This window comes from Penaeus chinensis, chromosome 34 (genome assembly GCF_019202785.1).
Source record: "Penaeus chinensis breed Huanghai No. 1 chromosome 34, ASM1920278v2, whole genome shotgun sequence".
In the NCBI taxonomy this organism is placed as follows: domain Eukaryota; kingdom Metazoa; phylum Arthropoda; class Malacostraca; order Decapoda; family Penaeidae; genus Penaeus; species Penaeus chinensis.
In genome coordinates this window covers 5,197,038-5,217,037 of record NC_061852.1, presented here as the reverse complement: position 1 = coordinate 5,217,037, position 20,000 = coordinate 5,197,038, and the positions used below count along the sequence as shown (strand labels likewise).

The following is a 20,000-nucleotide window of genomic DNA, read 5'->3' as shown; positions in this document are numbered from 1 at the left end:
AACATATGCTTAACTATATATCAATTTAATAACGGATTAAACCGTGCTTGAAGAACGGAATAATGCCTTCACTGTTTTGGGAAATAATAGAGGTAGTAATCGTATCTATATATTTGTAACATATCTAAATACAGAAATTCATATAACCCGACCCAAGGCAAATGAATCTTCGTAGTATTCTAAACGTTTTCCGAGTCTTTCATAATCCGTCGGGTGATAGGCTCTCCCTCTAAACTTTCTTTGTTGTTTTTGTTTGGGGTTTCTTTGCCATAGATTTTTTTGTCGTCTTCGTGGTTCCTGCGGATTTCTTTACGGTTGCTTTGGTCGTGTCTTTCTTTGTTGCTTTGGCCTCCTTTGTAGATACTTTTTTAGCGATAGGTTTCTTTGTGTCTTTGTCCTTCTTCACTCCGTTTTTCTTCGTCGGTGGTTTGTTGGCGGACGCCTTCTTAGCGGAGGGCTTTGGGGATACTTTCTTAGCGGCTGGCTTCTTTGTGGAGGACTTCGGAGAAACCTTCTTTGCTGTGGATTTTGTGGCAGCATCCTTGGCCGATTTTTTCTTTGCGGTAGTTTTCTCGTTTTTCTTATTCGTAATTTCGATGGGTTTCTTCGCTGCTGCTTTTGTTACGGCAGTTTTCCTGCTGGATGCTTTGCCTGCACCTTGTTTTGTCTTTTTAACGATGTTTTTCTTAACTTCCTCCTTCGAAAGTTTGAAGGAACCGGAGGCGCCGGTGCCCTTGGTCTGCTGAAGGGACCCGCCGGCAACGGCCCTCCTCAGCGCCTGCTTCAGGTGAACGCCGGCGAACTTCTCGTCCCCGATCTGGAAGGAAGCGAGGATGAACCTGAGGATGGCTTGGCGAGAGGACCCGTTGCGCTCCTTGAGGGCCCTGAGGGCGGCGGCGACCATCTCGCTGTACTTGGGATGGGCGCGCTTGGCCGGAGGGCGCTTGGCGGACGTGCTCGACATGGCGACAGGACGGGAGCGACAAGGCGTTGGGGTTTTATGTTTCCCTTCTTTTCTGTTTTTATCTTTTAAGGGAAATAACATTTGGTCGCTTATAAATAACACGATGTATGCTTTACATCCAAAAGAAAATAAAAATGGCTTCGTTTTTTTGAGTGCTCTTTGCGATGGGTTTCTTTGGAGTCTTAGGAGTGGGTTTCTTTGATGCAGTCTTAGTGGGGACCTTTGAGCTAGGTCTCTAAGCAGACTAAACGCTGGGTTTCTTTGTGGCACCTTCAGTAGGGACCTTAGAGGTAGGTATCTTTGTTGCAGACTTAACGCTGGGTTTCTTTGCCGTCGCGTTTCCAGGAGTCTTCTTCTTGTTCTTCGTCACTTTGTTCTTGGCCGAGCCCTTCTTGGGCGGAGCCTTCTCCAGCTCCTCCTTGGAGATCCTGAAGTAGCCTGAAGCGCGCATGGCTGAAGGACGCTTGGATATTAAATGAGGGCGCTGAAGGTTCTCGGTTCTGGAATATGCAGATGCTCCCCCCCCCCCTATATATATATATATATATATATATTGCGTGTACATCTATATCTGTGTGTATATGCATATATATATATATATGTGTGTGTGTGTGTGTGTGTGTGTGTGTGTGTGTGTGTGTGTGTGTGCGTGTGTCAACCGACAATGTTATGATAGTACCTCATAGTTCCATTTTAATAAGACATTAAAAACAAAAATTTATATAATTGACTATGAATGTTTATTTGACATCGATAAATAAAGGGTTCCTAACCAGGTTTATTTTTTTACCACCTTCTTGTTTGTGGATTTCTTCTCCGTTTTCTTAGCTGCAGACTTCTTGGTCATTTTCTTGGTGGCTGGCTGCTTGAGCGCGGTTTTCTTCGTCGGCGGTTTCTTGGCTGTGGCTTTCTTTGCTGAAACCTTTTCCTTTGTGGTTTTCTTCTGTGATTCCTTCTTCGCGCTAACTTTCTTCGTCACGTCTTTTTTGGCTGTGGTGTTTTTGGCGGATATTTTCTTCGCTGAAGTCTTTTTGGCGGATGTTTCCTTCGCTGAAGTCTTTTTGGCGGATGTTTCCTTCGCTGAAGTCTTTTTGGCGGCTGGTTTCTTCGCTGAAGTCTTTTTGTCGGCTGGTTTCTTGACAGTGGTCTTCTTCGCTACCGGTTTCTCCGCAGCGGGTTTCCTTCCCTCCGCCTTGCCTTCCACCTTGGCCAGCTTGAAAGAGCCAGAGGCCCCCGTCCCCTTCACCTGGACCAGAGACCCGCCGGCAACGCCCTTCTTCAGCGCCAGCCGAACATGAACGCCTGCTTTCTTCTCGTCCTCGACCCCGTAGAAGTTCAGCACGTACTTGAGGATCGCCTGACGGGAGGAACCACTCCGCTCCTTCAAGGCTCTGATGGCGGCGGCGACCATCTCGCTGTACTTGGGGCGTCCGGCTGCCTCTCCGGCTTGCTTGGCAGCACTCTCGACCATTATGGAAACGAGATTTAAAGTTCTAATGCACTCGAAGACGCTCTGAAAAGGCGTTTGGTGAAGCCAAGGCCGAGGGTGGTTGTGATGAGCTTCTGACCTGGGAAGATATGTATAGGGCTTTGAGAGAGGGAATGAGGCTTTGCTACCTACCCTCGTTCCTCTCGGGCTGCGTTGAAATCTCCTTTCTTGAGGATTTGTTATTATTGTTATTCCTGCTGTTATTATTATCATTGTTGTTATTGTTATTACTATCATTATTATTATTATCATTATCATTATCATCATTAACATTATTATCATTATCATTATTATCATTATTTTTATTATCTTTATTTTCATTATTATCATTATCATTATCATTATTATCATTATCATTATTATCATTAACATTATTATTATTATCATTATCATTACCCATATCATTATTATCATCATCATTATTATCATTATCATTACCATCATTATCATTATTATCAATATCATTATTATTGTTATCATTATCATCATCCTTGTTATCATCATTATTATTATCATTATCATTATTGTCATAATCACTGTTATCACTATTATTCTCGTTTTCATAATTATCAATACCATAATTATCATTATCATTATCATTATCATTGTTATTATCAGTATCATTATCATTATCATTATCATAATCATTATCATTATTTTCATTATTATTATCATTATTACCATTATTATCATTATCACTATTATCATTATCATTAATATAATCATCATTATCACCATTACCATTATTTTCATTATCATTATCATTGCCATATTATCATTATCATCATTACCATTATTTTCATTATCATTAACATTATTATCATTAACATTATTCTCATTATTATTATTATCATTATCACTAGTATAATTATTATTATTATCATTATCATTATTACCATTGCTATCATTATCGTTATTATTATCATTATCACCATTATCATTATTATCATTATCATTATTATCATTATCATCATTATCATTATCATTATTATCATTACCACCATTATCATAATTATAATTATCATTATTATCATTATCATTGTTATCATTGTCATTATTATCATTATCATTATTATCATTATAATTTTATCATTATCATTACCATTTTTATTATTATTATCATTATCATTATTTTCACTATTATCATTATTTTCATTATTATCATTATTATCATTATCATTATCATTATTTTCAATATTATCATTATTTTCATTATTATCATTATTATCATTATCATTTGTATCATTATCATTATTTTCAATATTATCATTATTTTCATTATTATCATTATTATCATTATCATTTGTATCATTATCATTATTATTATTATCAATATTATCATTATCATCATTATCATTATCATTATCGTTATTATCATTATCATTATCATCATTATTATTATTATTATTATTATTATTATTATTATTATTGTTGTTGTTATTATCATTATCATTTCCATTATCATCATTATCATTATTATCATTATCATTATCATTATTATAATAATTATAATTATCATTATTATCATTATTATCATTATCATTATTATCATTATCATTATCATCATCATTATCATCATCATTATAATCATAATTATTATCATTATTATTTTAATGATAATTATTATCATTATTATTTTAATGATAATTATTATCATTATTATTTTAATGATAATTATTATCATTATTATTTTAATGATAATTATTATCATTATTATTTTAATGATAATTATTATCATTATTATTTCAATGATAATTATTATCATTATCATTTTATCACCATTGTTATTATCATTATCATTTTATCATCATTGTTATTATCATTATCATTTTATCATCATTGTTATTATCATTATAATTATTACCATTATCATTATTACCATTATCATTTTATTATCATTGTTATTATCATTATCATTACCATTATTATCTTATCATTATCATCAATATCATTAACATTATTATTATCATTATTATCATTAACATTATTATTATCATTACCATTATTATTATCATTATCATTATTATTATCATTATCATTATTATTATCATTATCATTATCATTATCATTATTATTATCATTATCATTATTATCATTATCATTATTATTATCATTATCATTATTATTATCATTATCGTTATTATAATTTTCATTATTATCAATATCATTATTATAATTTTCATTATTATCAATATCATTATCATTGTAATTATTATCATTATCATTATCATCATTATCATTATTATCATTATCATTATTATCATTATCATTATTATTATTATCATTATCATTATTATCATTATCATTATTATCATTATCATCATTATAATTATCATTATTATCTTTATCATTATCATTATCATTATTATCATTATCGTTATTATCTTCCTCATTAACATTATCATTATCATCACTATCATTATTATTAACATTATTAGTATTATCATAACTATTATTATTATTATTGTTATTATTATCATTATTATTATTATCATTAATGTTGCTGTTATTGTTGCTGTTATCATTATTATTATCATCCGTATTGATATTTTCATTAACATCACTGCTATTAGTATTAGTATCATCATTATTATTATCATTATTATTTATATACATATATATGTATATATACATATATGTATATATATATATATATATATATATATGTGTGTATATATATACATATATATGTATACATAATATATATATACGTATATAATATATATATATATATATACATATATATATATATATATATATATATATATATATAAGTATATATATGTATTTTGACCTTCTGAGATGCCGAAGGAATGAGGAGACGTTCCGAGGTGAATCGTTAAAGGTGCCCGCTGTTAATGACTTTAGTGGGAATAAGGAAAGGTGTGTCCTTTTTCTCCAGAGCGAATGTTTTTTAATAACTTGATAAATGTAGCTATAGATCTGATATAACTCGTGCGTTTTATTATCATGCGTCCAGTTTCAGAAAAAAAAAATTATTCACCCTGAGGTTTGGAGCACTCCGATTCGCTAAAAAAATATATATATATTTTATTATTCCAATCAGCTGCCATTCAATACTCTTGTTTGCTTAAGTTTTTTAAAATATACATATATTCTATTTTCTTCCTTTCTTCCTTTTCTCTTATTTTTCTTTTGACTGGGATGGGTCACACGTTATGGTATATAGGCAGAGTATAACTACATATTGCAGAACTTTTTTTATTTCCCTACTAGTACCTACGGGGGACGGGGTTCTTTCTGGGGAGCCATTTAGTAATATGGAAATTATGATGTCGAATTAAACTCTAGATTATCAATAGAATGGATTATTTCCAGAAATGGTTCTTGTCCTATGAGCTATTGACACCATTGCACTATACATGACTAGTAATAACTGAATCTGAAAAAAAATGACAGACACTGAACCATGGAGATGATCACATATTGGTCTGGAATAGGCTGGGGACCACTGATATACATAAAAAATGAAGATACGGGTAGATATATGTACAAAATATAACATATGCTTAACTATATATCAATTTAATAACGGATTAAACCGTGCTTGAAGAACGGAATAATGCCTTCACTGTTTTGGGAAATAATAGAGGTAGTAATCGTATCTATATATTTGTAACATATCTAAATACAGAAATTCATATAACCCGACCCAAGGCAAATGAATCTTCGTAGTATTCTAAACGTTTTCCGAGTCTTTCATAATCCGTCGGGTGATAGGCTCTCCCTCTAAACTTTCTTTGTTGTTTTTGTTTGGGGTTTCTTTGCTATAGATTTTTTTGTCGTCTTCGTGGTTCCTGCGGATTTCTTTACGGTTGCTTTGGTCGTGTCTTTCTTTGTTGCTTTGGCCTCCTTTGTAGATACTTTTTTAGCGATAGGTTTCTTTGTGTCTTTGTCCTTCTTCACTCCGTTTTTCTTCGTCGGTGGTTTGTTGGCGGACGCCTTCTTAGCGGAGGGCTTTGGGGATACTTTCTTAGCGGCTGGCTTCTTTGTGGAGGACTTCGGAGAAACCTTCTTTGCTGTGGATTTTGTGGCAGCATCCTTGGCCGATTTTTTCTTTGCGGTAGTTTTCTCGTCTTCTTATTCGTAATTTCGATGGGTTTCTTCGCTGCTGCTTTTGTTACGGCAGTTTTCCTGCTGGATGCTTTGCCTGCACCTTGTTTTGTCTTTTTAACGATGTTTTTCTTAACTTCCTCCTTCGAAAGTTTGAAGGAACCGGAGGCGCCGGTGCCCTTGGTCTGCTGAAGGGACCCGCCGGCAACGGCCCTCCTCAGCGCCTGCTTCAGGTGAACGCCGGCGAACTTCTCGTCCCCGATCTGGAAGGAAGCGAGGATGAACCTGAGGATGGCTTGGCGAGAGGACCCGTTGCGCTCCTTGAGGGCCCTGAGGGCGGCGGCGACCATCTCGCTGTACTTGGGATGGGCGCGCTTGGCCGGAGGGCGCTTGGCGGACGTGCTCGACATGGCGACAGGACGGGAGCGACAAGGCGTTGGGGTTTTATGTTTCCCTTCTTTTCTGTTTTTATCTTTTAAGGGAAATAACATTTGGTCGCTTATAAATAACACGATGTATGCTTTACATCCAAAAGAAAATAAAAATGGCTTCGTTTTTTTGAGTGCTCTTTGCGATGGGTTTCTTTGGAGTCTTAGGAGTGGGTTTCTTTGATGCAGTCTTAGTGGGGACCTTTGAGCTAGGTCTCTAAGCAGACTAAACGCTGGGTTTCTTTGTGGCACCTTCAGTAGGGACCTTAGAGGTAGGTATCTTTGTTGCAGACTTAACGCTGGGTTTCTTTGCCGTCGCGTTTCCAGGAGTCTTCTTCTTGTTCTTCGTCACTTTGTTCTTGGCCGAGCCCTTCTTGGGCGGAGCCTTCTCCAGCTCCTCCTTGGAGATCCTGAAGTAGCCTGAAGCGCGCATGGCTGAAGGACGCTTGGATATTAAATGAGGGACCTGAAGGTTCTCGGTTCTGGAATATGCAGATGCTCCCCCCCCCCCCCATATACATATATATATATATATATTGCGTGTACATCTATATCTGTGTGTATATGCATATATATATATATATGTGTGTGTGTGTGTGTGTGTGTGTGTGTGTGTGTGTGTGTGTGTGTGTGCGTGTGTCAACCGACAATGTTATGATAGTACCTCATAGTTCCATTTTAATAAGACATTAAAAACAAAAATTTATATAATTGACTATGAATGTTTATTTGACATCGATAAATAAAGGGTTCCTAACCAGGTTTATTTTTTTACCACCTTCTTGTTTGTGGATTTCTTCTCCGTTTTCTTAGCTGCAGACTTCTTGGTCATTTTCTTGGTGGCTGGCTGCTTGAGCGCGGTTTTCTTCGTCGGCGGTTTCTTGGCTGTGGCTTTCTTTGCTGAAACCTTTTCCTTTGTGGTTTTCTTCTGTGATTCCTTCTTCGCGCTAACTTTCTTCGTCACGTCTTTTTTGGCTGTGGTCTTTTTGGCGGATATTTTCTTCGCTGAAGTCTTTTTGGCGGATGTTTCCTTCGCTGAAGTCTTTTTGGCGGATGTTTCCTTCGCTGAAGTCTTTTTGGTGGCTGGTTTCTTCGCTGAAGTCTTTTTGGTGGCTGGTTTCTTGACAGTGGTCTTCTTCGCTACCGGTTTCTCCGCAGCGGGTTTCCTCCCCTCCGCCTTGCCTTCCACCTTGGCCAGCTTGAAAGAGCCAGAGGCCCCCGTCCCCTTCACCTGGACCAGAGACCCGCCGGCAACGCCCTTCTTCAGCGCCAGCCGAACATGAACGCCTGCTTTCTTCTCGTCCTCGACCCCGTAGAAGTTCAGCACGTACTTGAGGATCGCCTGACGGGAGGAACCACTCCGCTCCTTCAAGGCTCTGATGGCGGCGGCGACCATCTCGCTATACTTGGGGCGTCCGGCTGCCTCTCCGGCTTGCTTGGCAGCACTCTCGACCATTATGGAAACGAGATTTAAAGTTCTAATACACTCGAAGACGCTCTGAAAAGGCGTTTGGTGAAGCCAAGGCCGAGGGTGGTTGTGATGAGCTTCTGACCTGGGAAGATATGTATAGGGCTTTGAGAGAGGGAATGAGGCTTTGCTACCTACCCTCGTTCCCTCTCGGGCTGCGTTGAAATCTCCTTTCTTGAGGATTTGTTATTATTGTTATTCCTGCTGTTATTATTATCATTGTTGTTATTGTTATTACTATCATTATTATTATTACTGTCATACTTATTATTACTACCATTATTATTACTATTATTATTATTACTATCATTATTATTATTACTATCATTATTATTACTATCTTGATTATTACTATCATGATTATTACTATCATTGTTATTATTATCATTATTATTACTATAATTATTATTACTATCATTACTATCACTATCATTACTATCACTATCATTACTGTCACTATCATTACTGTCACTATCATTACTGTCACTATCATTGCTGTCACTATCATTACTGTCACTAACATTACTGTCACTATCATTACTGTCACTATCATTACTGTCACTATCATTACTGTCACTATCATTGCTGTCACTATCATTGCTGTCACTATCATTACTGTCACTATCATTACTGTCACTATCATTACTGTCACTATCATTACTGTCACTATCATTACTGTCACTATCATTACTGTCACTATCATTACTGTCACTATCATTACTGTCACTATCATTACTGTCACTATCATTACTGTCACTATCATTACTGTCACTATCATTACTGTCACTATCATTACTGTCACTAACATTACTGTCACTATCATTACTGTCACTATCATTACTGTCACTATCATTACTGTTACTATCATTACTGTCACTATCATTACTGTCACTATCATTACTGTCACTATCATTACTGTCACTAACATTACTGTCACTATCATTACTGTCACTATCATTACTGTCACTATCATTACTGTCACTATCATTACTGTTACTATCATTACTGTCACTATCATTACTGTCACTATCATTACTGTCACTATCATTACTGTCACTATCATTACTGTCACTATCATTACTGTTACTATCATTACTGTCACTATCATTACTGTCACTATCATTACTGTCACTATCATTACTGTCACTATCATTACTGTCACTATCATTACTGTCACTATCATTACTGTTACTATCGTTACTATTACTATCATTACTATTATTATCATTATTATTACTATCATTATTATTACTATCATTATTATTATTGCTTTCATTACTATTATTACTATTATTATTATTATTATTACTGCCACAAGGAAAGTCCCCACTAAGACTGCAACAAAGAAATTTCAAACAAAGACTGCAACAAAGAAACTCTCCACTAAGATTGCAACAAAGAAAGTTTAAACAAAGACTGCAACAAAGAAAGTTCAAACAAAGACTGCAACAAAGAAACTCCCCACTAAGATTGCAACAAAGAAAGTCCCCCCTAACACTGCAACAAAGAAAGTCCAAAGTAAGACTGAAACAAAGAAAGTCCCCACTAAGATTGCAACAAAGAAAGTCCCCACTAAGATTGCAACAAAGAAAGTTCAAACAAAGACTGCAACAAAGAAAGTCCCCACTAAGATTGCAACAAAGAAATTTCAAACAAAGACTGCAACAAAGAAAGTCCCCACTAAGATTGCAACAAAGAAAGTTCAAACAAAGACTGCAACAAAGAAAAGTCCAAACTAATACTGCAAGAAAATAAAGTCCCCACTAAGACTGCAACAAAGAAAGTCCAAACTAAGACTGCCACAAAGAAAGCCAGCGGAAAGAGCACGCTAAAGATGGCAACAAAGAAGGCAACGGCAAAGAAACAGACTCAATAATACTACAACAAAAGAACAAACCACAAAGAATGGAAAGAGCTACTGATTTTTCTACAGTTTTTAAGTCCTGTTATTAACTTTTGTTGATTTATATTACAGATATTTTTTTAAAAATTATCATTTTGTGCATATCATTAAAAAATCGTCATATTTGTAATTTATGTTCTTATTTTTCATTCTTATTCATATATATTTTACATATCTATAAAGGAGATCTTCATGGATGCAACCTTACAAACTTCATCTTAATTAGTCTGGAAAGTCAAATGTTGATGATGATGATTATGAGGAAGATGATGATAATGATGGTAATGATAATACAAAGAAGGTAATTTATCATATTTATTTGGAATAGATAGATGAATAGATGAGTAAGGTAATTACGACAACAAATTAGCAATTTACAATAATAATAATTATTATTATTATTATTATTATTATAATAATAATAATAATTATTATTATTATTATTATAATAGTGGTAATGATAATAATGACAATTATAATGATATTGATAATGGAGATAAATAAAACTGATGATAATAATGATAATAATAATAATAACAACCACAATAATAATAATAGTGATAATAATAGTAATAAGACGAAGAAAATGATGGAAGTAAAAATGATAATAATGATAACAATAATGATGATAATAATGATAACAATAATTATGATAATGATAATACTAATGATAATAATGATGATAATAACGTTAATGCTGATGATAATTGTAATGATACCAGTAACAATAATGATAATTACAATAATAATAATAATAATAATAATAACGATAAATAACAAAAATGATAATGATAATGGTAATACTGTCAATAGTGATAACAACAACAACAACAACAACGGCAACACCAATAATAATGATAATGATAATGATAATGATAATAATAACAAAAATAATAACAATAATAATAACAATAATAATAATAATAATAATAATAAATAATAATAATAATAATAATGATAGTAATAATAAATATAATAATAATAAAGATAGTAATTATAAAAAGGATAGTAATAATAATAATGATCGTTAGGACTTTCTTTGTTGCAGTCTTAGAAGTGGATTTCTTTGTTGCAGTCTCCCCCCCCCCCTCTCTCTCTATCTATCTCTATCTATCTATCTATCTATCTATCTATCTATCTATCTATCTATCTATCTATCTATCTATCTATCTATCTATCTATTTATCTATCTATCTATCTATCTATATATTTGTCTATCTGTCTCTCCACCTGTCTTTCCACATCCCCAGCATTAGCCGATACATATAATCCAGGAGACTGCAATTATTGTTTTCAGACATCGATTCACTGTCTCCGTACGTATTTGGCGCTTGAATAAAACGTCTTTTGTGTCATAGGGAAAACTTAGCTATTTTACTATTGTAACCGAAATTACCTAGTTCATGTCTCCTCATGGAAGATGGGTTTCTAATACACATTTATATTTTGTGTTTCCCTTCTTTTTATTTTTTATTTTTTTTTCAAATGTTTTTATTTTTTAAGGGAAATAACATTTGGTTTTCTATAAATAACACAATACATACATTAAAACATCGACATTAGAATAACAAATCAAGATTTTTTATTTGGTTTTTATCTCGTATTCCCTTTTTTGTCGACCTACTTAAGATGCAATTCATCAGTATTCATTGATAATACTATCCAGTGATCCTTAAGCTATGTATATAGGTTCATATTAAGAGTAAAATGCGCAATCAGGGAGGTACGTTTAATCTTATACACAAACAGACATTTACATAAACAATCTCATTCAAAAGTAACTAATATAAATCAACAGTTGTCAATAATATAGCATTAAAACATTGCAGGAAGATCGTTAGCTCCTCCCATTCTTTGTGGTTTGTTTCTTTGTTGCTGTTGCCTTGACAGTCTGCTTCTTTGCTGTCGACCTCTTTGTTGTTAGTTTCTTTGTTACTTCGTTCTTTGGAGTGCTCTTTGCGGTGGGTTTCTTTGGAGTCTTAGAAGTGGGTTTCTTTGTTGCAGTCTTAGTTGGGACCTTAGTGCTAGGTCTCTAAGCAGACTTAGCGCTGGGTTTTTTTGCCGTCGCGTTTCCCGGAGTCCTTCTTGGCCGCAGCCCTTTTTGAGCTCCTCCTTGGAGAGCCTGAAGGAGCCCGAGGCACGCATGGCTGAAGGACACTTGGATATTAGATGAGGGCGTTGAGGGAAGAGGTTTCAGACATGTATATGTGTGTGTCACACACACATGTCGATAATAAAAAAAACTAAGATTTATATAAATGACTATGAATGTTTATTTGACATCTATGCATAATGGAGTTCCTAACCTAACCGAACTTATTTTTTGACCACCTTCTTGTTTGTGGATTTCTTCTCCGTTTTCTTAGCTGCAGACTTCTTGGTCATTTTCTTGGTGGCTGGCTGCTTGAGCGCGGTTTTCTTCGTCGGCGGTTTCTTGGCTGTGGCTTTCTTTGTCGAAACCTTTTCCTTTGTGGTTTTCTTCAGTGATTCCTTCTTCGCGCTGGGCTTCTTCGTCACGTCTTTTTTGGCTGTGGTGTTTTTGGCGGATATTTTCTTCGCTGAAGTTTTTTTGGCGGATGTTTCCTTCGCTGAAGTTTTTTTGGCGGATGTTTCCTTCGCTGAAGTCTTTTTGTCGGCTGGTTTCTTGACAGTGGTCTTCTTCGCGACCGGTTTCTTCGCAGCGGGTTTCCTTTCCTCCGCCTTGCCTTCCACCTTGGCCAGCTTGAAAGAGCCAGAGGCCCCCGTCCCCTTCACCTGGACCAGAGACCCGCCGGCAACGCCCTTCTTCAGCGCCAGCCGGACATGAACACCTGCTTTCTTCTCGTCCTCGACCCCGTAGAAGCTCAGGATGTACTTAAGGATCGCCTGACGGGAGGAACCACTCCGCTCCTTCAAGGCTTTGATGGCGGCGGCGACCATCTCGCTGTACTTGGGGCGTCCGGCTGCCTCTTCGGCTTTCTTGGCAGTACTCCCGACCATTATGGAAGTTCTAATACACTCGAAGTTGCTCTGAAGAAAGCGTTTGGTGAAGCCAAGGCCGAGGGTGTGTTGTGATGAGCTTCTGACCTGAGAACATATGTATAGGGCTGTGAGAGAGGGAATGAGGCTTCGCTACCTACCCTCGTTCCCTCTCGGGCTGCGTTGAAATCTCTTTTGGGCGATTGTATTTATTGAGGCTTTGTTATTATTGTTATTCCTTTTATCTGTTTATCATTGTTGCTGTTATTATTATTATTATTGCTATTTTCATTAGTGTCGTTGTTATCATTATAATTGTTATTATTACTATCATTATTATTACTATCATTATTACTTATTATTATTAGTGTTGTTGTTGTTATCATTATCATTATCATCATCATTATTATTATCAATATTATTATTATTATTATTATTACTATCATTATCATTACTGTTATTATTATTACTAATGTTGTTGTTGTTATTGTTGTCGCTGTAGTTATCATCATTACCAGTATTATATTATCAATATAATTGTTGTTGTTTCTGCTATTATGGTAATTTTTATTATCATTATTATCACATCATTATTATCATTATTATCATCATTATTATTATCATTATTATCATCATTATTATTATCATTATCACTATTATTATTGTTATTATTATTATTGCTATTATTGTTATTACTGTTGTTGTTACTGTCATTATCATTACAATTATCATCATCATTATCGTCATTATCATCAACATTGTTATTATTATTGTTGTTATTATCATTAATATCATTGTTACTATTTTCTTCGTCTTGTTATTACTATTATCATTATTATTGTTGTTAGTATTATCATTGCTTTTCTTATCGTTATTTTTTTTATTATTATTGTTATTATCATTATTGTAATTATCATTATAATTATTATTGTTGTTACTACTGTTATTATCATTACAATGATCATTATCGTCATTATCATCAACATTATTATTATTATTGTTATTGTCAGTAATATTATTATTGTTATTGTCAGTAATATTATTATTGTTATTGTCAGTAATATTATTATTGTTATTGTCATTAATATTATTACTATTCTTTATTCGTCTTGATATTAATATTATCATTATTATTATTGTTGTTAATATTATCATCTTTATTGTCATTACAACTGTCATTGATATATTGATTATTATTATCAATTATTAATATTATCAACATTATCATTCTTATAATTATCATTATTTCTGTCATTGCTATCATTATCATTATCATCATTATTATCATTATCATCATTATCATCATTATTATCATTATCATCATTATCATCAATGTTATCATTATCATCATTATTATCATCGTAATAATAATAATAGCTATTACTATTACTATTCTTATTACATTATTATTATTACAATCATTATTATTACTGTTATTTCTGTGCATAGCCTATTCATCTATCTATTCCTAATAAAGTAATTATGCATTTCCTACTTTGTATTATTATTATCATTATCACCATCATCATTTGAATCCCCACACTAATTAAGATGAAGTTTTTAAGGTTGAATACATGAAGATCTCATTCATATATATGCATGCCATGTATAAGAGTAAAAAATACAAATGTAGTGCTTTTTTAAAGTTATAAAAAAATCAATTATCTTTAAAAATGACTACAGTTAATAATAGGCCTTAAAAAAACAGAAACATTGCTAGCTCTTAGTTGCAGCCTTAGTAGGTACTTTCTTTGTTGCAGTCTTATATGTGGCTTTCTTTGTTGCAGTCTTGGATGTGGCTTTCTTTGTTGCAGTCTTGGATGTGGCTTTCTTTGTTGCAGTCTTGGATGTGGCTTTCTTTGTTGCAGTCTTAGATGTGGCTTTCTTTGTTGCAGTCTTGGATGTGGCTTTCTTTGTTGCAGTCTTGGATGTGGCTTTCTTTGTTGCAGTCTTGGATGTGGCTTTCTTTGTTGCAGTCTTGGATGTGGCTTTCTTTGTTGCAGTCTTGGATGTGGCTTTCTTTGTTGCAGTCTTGGATGTGGCTTTCTCTGTTGCAGTCTTGGATGTGGCTTTCTTTCTTGCAGTCTTGGATGTGGCTTTCTTTGTTGCAGTCTTGGCTGTGGCTTTCTTTGTTGCAGTCTTAGATGTGACTTTCTTTGTTGCAGTCTTGGACGTGGCTTTCTTTGTTGCAGTCTTTGATGTGGCTTTCTTTGTTACAGTCTTGGATGTGGCTTTCTTTGTTGCAGTCTTGGATGTGGCTTTCTTTGTTGCAGTCTTGGATGTGGCTTTCTTTGTTGCAGTCTTGGATGTGGCTTTCTTTGTTGCAGTCTTGGATGTGGCTTTCTTTGTTGCAGTCTTGGATGTGGCTTTCTTTGTTGCAGTCTTGGATGTGGCTTTCTTTGTTGCAGTCTTGGATGTGGCTTTCTTTGTTGCAGTCTTGGATGTGGCTTTCTTTGTTGCAGTCTTGGATGTGGCTTTCTTTGTTGCAGTCTTGGATGTGGCTTTCTTTGTTGCAGTCTTGGATGTGGCTTTCTTTGTTGCAGTCTTGGATGTGGCTTTCTTTGTTGCAGTCTTGGATGTGGCTTTCTTTGTTGCAGTCTTGGATGTGGCTTTCTTTGTTGCAGTCTTGGATGTGGCTTTCTTTGTTGCAGTCTTGGATGTGGCTTTCTTTGTTGCAGTCTTGGATGTGGCTTTCTCTGTTGCAGTCTTGGATGTGGCTTTCTTTGTTACAGTCTTGGATGTGGCTTTCTTTGTTGCAGTCTTGGATGTGGCTTTCTTTGTTGCAGTCTTGGATGTGGCTTTCTTTGTTGCAGTCTTGGATGTGGCTTTCTTTGTTGCAGTCTTGGATGTGGCTTTCTTTGTTGCAGTCTTGGATGTGGCTTTCTTTGTTGCAGTCTTGGATGTGGCTTTCTTTGCTGCAGTCTTGGATGTGGCTTTCTTTGTTGCAGTCTTGGATGTGGCTTTCTTTGTTGCAGTCTTGGATGTGGCTTTCTTTGTTGCAGTCTTGGATGTGGCTTTCTTTGCTGCAGTGTTGGATGTGGCTTTCTCTGTTGCAGTCTTGGATGTGGCTTTCTTTGTTGCAGTCTTGGATGTGGCTTTCTTTGTTGCAGTCTTGGATGTGGCTTTCTTTGTTGCAGTCTTGGATGTGGCTTTCTTTGTTGCAGTCTTGGATGTGGCTTTCTTTGTTGCAGTCTTGGATGTGGCTTTCTTTGTTGCAGTCTTGGATGTGGCTTTCTTTGTTGCAGTCTTGGATGTGGCTTTCTTTGTTGCAGTCTTGGATGTGGCTTTCTCTGTTGCAGTCTTGGATGTGGCTTTCTTTGTTGCAGTCTTAGGAGTGGGTTTCTTTGCCACCGCCTTTCCCGGAGTCTTCTCGTTCTTCGTCACCCTATTCTTTGCCGAGTCCTTCCTGAGCACAGCCTTCTTCAGCTCCTCCGGAAGTTTGAAGGAGCCGAAGGCGCCTGTGCCCTTAGTCTGCTGCAGGGACCCGCCGGCGACGCCCCTCCTCAGCGCCTGCTTCAGGTGCACGCCGGCGGCCCTCTCATCCCCGACCTGGAAGGAAGCGAGGATGAACCTGAGGATGGCTTGGCGAGAGGACCCGTTGCGCTCCTTGAGGGCCCTGAGGGCGGCGGCGACCATCTCGCTGTACTTGGGATGGGCGCGCTTGGCCGACATGCTTGACATGGCGACAAGGACAAGGGCGTGAAGGTGCTGAGAGGCTTTCCGATGCAATCTCGGCGACGCGGGAGAGGCAAGTGACGCCCTGGCAGCAAGGCGGACCTTGATGAGGGCGCCGAGGGACGGGCATTCCCCGATTCTCTTGAAAACGAGGACGCTCTTCGGCAGTGCAGTTCTGGGGAAAGAAAATCGTCTTATGTGCACTTAATTCGTTACCGAATTATTTTATATAATAAATGAATGGAATCTGGTTATTTTATTACTTCTCTAAATAATGCACGCGCATGGGTGGCAAGAATACTTGCCATGACCACTGTAATATAGGTTTATTTAGTGTATATACACAGATGGCTCTACAAGTGTTTATTCGCTAAGGAGTCAGTTATTAGTCCTACCTATATCACCTGTTTACCCTTTTCTGTTGACCCTTGGAAAGAGTCTTTTGTATTACTTCATTGTCTCAAATGTTACCAACATTATAAATAACAATTAAATAATAACAATAATAACAGTATCGATATCAATTGTATTAAAGAGAAAAAGACACACTTTCCCGCCAATTCAAGGAATTGATAGACTCCTTGCTGGCTACAGGGGACAGAACGTAAATCCGTGGTGGTTGGGTTAATATTGTAAGAGGCGTGAGACGACTGTATTTCTACGATGAAAATAGATAAATAGTTGTATGCTAAGGTAAGAAAAAAAAAAAAAAACGGATCGCCGGTTTTCGAATCTCCTTATTCTACGGCTTCCTATGTTTGTTTGTTTGTTTTAGCAAGTAGGTGCAGTTTTGTTGCAGTCTTGTGTTTATTTCGGCCAGAAAGTTAAAGAAATCTTAAACTTTTCTGAAATTAAACATGAAAGAGATCCAGCCTGAAATATGAAGAGTTTAATCATGGTAATACTTGAAACTAACAACTGATAAACGTAAAAGTTCTGTAGTGAACAAAAAATCATTCTTTCGCTCTATCTATCTCTCACACTCTCTTTACTTATCTATCTCTTACTCTCTCTCTCTCTTTACTTGTCTATTTCTTTTTTTCTACCTATCTATCTATCTCTCCTTCTTTCTCTCTCTCTCTCTCTCAATATATTTAAATATATTTACGCATCTATCCCTCGACCTGTCTTTCCTCATCCCCAACATTAGATCCAAGAGACTACAATTATTGCTTTAAGACATAAAGTTACTGTCTTCGTGCCTATTTGGCGCTTGTTTAAAACGTCTTTTGTGTCACAGGGAAAAGTTCTTAGCTTGTAATTGAACTTACGTGTCCGCTCGCTGGAGATCGGGTTCTGATAGAATGTTGTGTTTTATATTTACTTTCTTTTCTTTAGCCTTATTTTCAAATTTGTTTTTATGACTTTAAGGGAAATTACATCTGCTCGCCCATATATAACACTATATATATATATATATATATATATATATATATATATATATATATGCATTTGCCATTACATTATCGACAATAGAATAAAAAAAAAAAAAAAAAAAAAATGTGTTTGATGTATCTCTCGTATTCCCTTTGATTTTTCGGCTTAGTTAAGATGAAATTCAACAGTACTCATTGATAATACTATCCATAGATCCTTATGCTAGACCAAGGTTCATATATAGAGTAAAGAAATGCAATCAAGATTGTATTTTAATCTTATACATAACAGTCATTTACATGAACAATCATATTCCAAAGTAACTGTTATATAAATCAACAGTTGTCAATAATATAACTTGAAATTTCTAAAGAGATGGTTAGCTCTTCCCATTTTTTGTTGCTGTTTTCTTAACAGTCTGTTTCTTTGCTGTCGCCTTCTTTGTTGCTCCGTCCTTTGCGATGGATTTCTTTGGAGTCTTAGTAATTGTTTTCTTTGTTACAGACTTAGAAGTGGCTTTCTTTGTTACAGTCTTAGTGGGGACTTTCTTTGTTATAGACTTAGCGCTGGGTTTCTTAGTTGCAGTCTTAGCACTGGGATTCTGTGTGGCACTCTTAGCGTTGGGTTTCTTTGTTGGAGTCTTACCGCTGGGTTTCTTCGTTGCAGTCTTAGCGCTGGATTTCTTTGTTGCAGTCTTAGCGCTGGATTTCTTTGTTGCAGTCTTACCGCTGGGTTTCTTCGTTGCAGTCTTAGCGCTGGATTTCTTCGTTGCAGTCTTAGCGCTGGGTTTCTTTGCCGTCACGTTTCCCGGAGTCTTCTCGTTCTTCGTCACCTTTTTTGCCGAGTCCTTCCTGAGCGCAGCCTTCTTCAGCTCCTTCGAAAGTTTGAAGGAGCCGGAGGCGCCGGTGCCCTTAGTCTGCTGCAGGGACCCGCCGGCGACGCCCCTCCTCAGCGCCTGCTTCAGGTGAACGCCGGCGACCTTCTCGTCCCCGATCTGGAAGGAAGCGAGGATGAACCTGAGGATGGCTTGGCGAGAGGACCCGTTGCGCTCCTTGAGGGCCCTGAGGGCGGCGCCGACCATCTCGCTGTACTTGGGATGAACGCACTTGGCTGAAGGACCTTCAGCCGACGTGCTCGACATGGCGACAGATCGAAGGCAGGCGTTTAGAGGCTTTCCGATGCGATCGCGGCAATGCGAGTGAGGCGAGTGACGCCCTGGTTGCAAGGCGGACCTTAATGAAGGCGCCGAGGGACGGGGGTTCCTGGTTTCTCTCGGATGACGCTCATCGGTAGTGCATTTCTAGGGAAGGGAAAACACCGAGGAATATTCCATTATAAATGAATGGAATCGAGTTATTTCATTACTTCCCCAATAATTATTTCTCCAATACACGCGCGTGTATTTGAAAGTAGTCATATCAATATTGTTTGAGGCGCGAGACGATTGTATTTCTACAATAATATATAAATAAATGTATGCAAAACAAAATCGGTTCGCCGGTTTTCGAATCTCCTGTTCTACTGCTTCGCAAGTTTGTTTTTGTTAGTAGACGCATAATCCCTCTCGGCTAAAGGGAAGGAAATGTAAAACCTTTAATTATGGTAATACTTGAAATTCTAACAACTGAGAAACATAAAGGCTCTGTAGAGAAAAAAAACATCTC

General features: G+C 36.2%; 5 protein-coding genes across 5 annotated transcripts in view; all 5 read right to left on the bottom strand.

The window, feature by feature from the left end:
• The window catches only part of LOC125043629 (histone H1-delta-like), a 1,245-nt gene extending 281 nt beyond the window's left edge, over window positions 1-964 (bottom strand). Inside the window, exons 1-2 of the mRNA XM_047639863.1 lie at window positions 692-964; window positions 314-541 (exon numbers count right to left, since the gene is read on the bottom strand). Of these exons, the coding sequence (XP_047495819.1) occupies window positions 314-541; window positions 692-964 (501 nt within the window). The remainder of the gene's footprint in view (window positions 1-313; window positions 542-691) is intronic.
• Window positions 965-1,208: 244 nt separating this feature from the next.
• On the bottom strand, window positions 1,209-2,435 carry LOC125043628 (late histone H1-like). The gene is made up of 2 exons (XM_047639862.1): window positions 1,755-2,435; window positions 1,209-1,427 (listed from the first exon to the last, which is right to left on the bottom strand). The coding sequence occupies exons 1-2, from the start codon at window positions 2,433-2,435 to the stop codon at window positions 1,209-1,211; spliced, it is 900 nt and encodes a 299-aa protein (XP_047495818.1).
• A 22-nt stretch (window positions 2,436-2,457) lies between these two features.
• On the bottom strand, window positions 2,458-6,937 carry LOC125043627 (histone H1-delta-like). The gene is made up of 3 exons (XM_047639861.1): window positions 6,665-6,937; window positions 6,288-6,515; window positions 2,458-2,532 (listed from the first exon to the last, which is right to left on the bottom strand). Exons 1-3 carry the CDS (start codon window positions 6,935-6,937, stop codon window positions 2,458-2,460), a joined length of 576 nt encoding a protein of 191 aa, XP_047495817.1.
• A 244-nt stretch (window positions 6,938-7,181) lies between these two features.
• Window positions 7,182-8,411, bottom strand: LOC125043626 (late histone H1-like). The gene is made up of 2 exons (XM_047639860.1): window positions 7,731-8,411; window positions 7,182-7,400 (listed from the first exon to the last, which is right to left on the bottom strand). Exons 1-2 carry the CDS (start codon window positions 8,409-8,411, stop codon window positions 7,182-7,184), a joined length of 900 nt encoding a protein of 299 aa, XP_047495816.1.
• A 3,752-nt stretch (window positions 8,412-12,163) lies between these two features.
• On the bottom strand, window positions 12,164-13,305 carry LOC125043625 (late histone H1-like). Its single transcript, XM_047639859.1, has 2 exons — window positions 12,658-13,305; window positions 12,164-12,331 (listed from the first exon to the last, which is right to left on the bottom strand). The coding sequence occupies exons 1-2, from the start codon at window positions 13,303-13,305 to the stop codon at window positions 12,164-12,166; spliced, it is 816 nt and encodes a 271-aa protein (XP_047495815.1).
• Window positions 13,306-20,000: the final 6,695 nt, after the last annotated feature.